This window comes from Bison bison, unplaced genomic scaffold (genome assembly GCF_000754665.1).
Source record: "Bison bison bison isolate TAMUID 2011002044 unplaced genomic scaffold, Bison_UMD1.0 scf7180017864136, whole genome shotgun sequence".
NCBI lineage: Eukaryota > Metazoa > Chordata > Mammalia > Artiodactyla > Bovidae > Bison > Bison bison.
In genome coordinates this window covers 3,328,332-3,329,430 of record NW_011494708.1, presented here as the reverse complement: position 1 = coordinate 3,329,430, position 1,099 = coordinate 3,328,332, and the positions used below count along the sequence as shown (strand labels likewise).

The following is a 1,099-nucleotide window of genomic DNA, read 5'->3' as shown; positions in this document are numbered from 1 at the left end:
GGAGGGTAGTCCTACTGACCAACCCAGCTGTGTGCTGGGGCAATTGTGATCATCTCTCTGGCCAGGTTTCACTAATTCTCTTTCAGTGTTGTTTTGTGCCTTCCCGAGCCTCGAAGGCCCAGGGAGCGTGGGGTTGAGATAGAACTACTGTGTGGGCTTGATACACTGGGCCAAGGGAATGAGAGCTGGGATGGATGTCATTTCTCAGTGGGGAAGGAATTCCCCTGAAATGCAGGAAGAACTAGGAGGGAGCAAGAGCGTGTGGACTATAGGGCCCTCCTCCCCGCTCCGGGCAGCCCCTACCTACAAGGCTGTGACGCTGGAAACGATTTTGGTGCCTGAGGCATCCACTTCAGACTTAGTGACCCCATCCTGGGCCTCTTTGTCCATGGCCAAGTTATTGAATGCCTCAGGGGACTTGACCGGCTCGTCCTTCCCCTCCTCCAGGTCTTCGCAGCACTTGCTGCAACGGCAGCACTTGGAGCAGCCACACAGCCCACAGCAGAGGCGGCAGCAGACCCGGCAGCAGCAGCAGCAGCGCATCTGGAAGCAGCTGGTGAGGGAGGTGATGAGCTTGTCCCAGGGCTCCAGGGAGCGCATCCAAAAGGGCAGGAAGTCCCAGCTTCGGAGCTTCTGCGGCAAGGAGCCAGGGCAGAAGGACTGCAGGATCTTGAGGACCACCACCAGTAAGATCACAAGGACGATGGGCGACGCCACGCCCACCAGCACTGGCCAGCCAATCAGGGAGAGGCCAAACACCGCCAGAGGGATCAGGAAGAAGAAGACGATCAAGTAGACGATGGCGAACCAGCGGTACTTAGATGAGATGTTGCCCAGCCCTTTGGCCAGGCGGATGGGCAAGCGAGTGAACGGGATTGGGTACCACAGGATGATGCCTGAGATGTTGAAGAAAAAGTGGCACAAGGCAATCTGAAAAGCAAGGGGTTGGAGAGGTGAACGGGTCTGCCGCATGGCGGGGTCGGAGAGAAGAGGGCGTCATCTAGAAATGGAGTCACGGGTCTTCCTCACCTTCGTAGCTCAGCCCAGAGTGGGAGGGACTACATTAGCTGAGGGCCTAATACATTTGTGTGTCGCGGGG

At 57.5% G+C, this 1,099-nt stretch overlaps 1 protein-coding gene across 2 annotated transcripts in view; it reads right to left on the bottom strand.

The window, feature by feature from the left end:
- Window positions 1-6: 6 nt before the first annotated feature.
- The window catches only part of SLC34A2 (solute carrier family 34 (type II sodium/phosphate cotransporter), member 2), a 25,658-nt gene continuing 24,565 nt past the window's right edge, over window positions 7-1,099 (bottom strand). For both annotated transcript variants that reach the window (XM_010839924.1, XM_010839923.1), the window contains one exon: window positions 7-930. In XM_010839924.1, coding sequence (XP_010838226.1) covers window positions 304-930 — 627 coding nt within the window. In that variant the 3' untranslated portion in view covers window positions 7-303. The remainder of the gene's footprint in view (window positions 931-1,099) is intronic.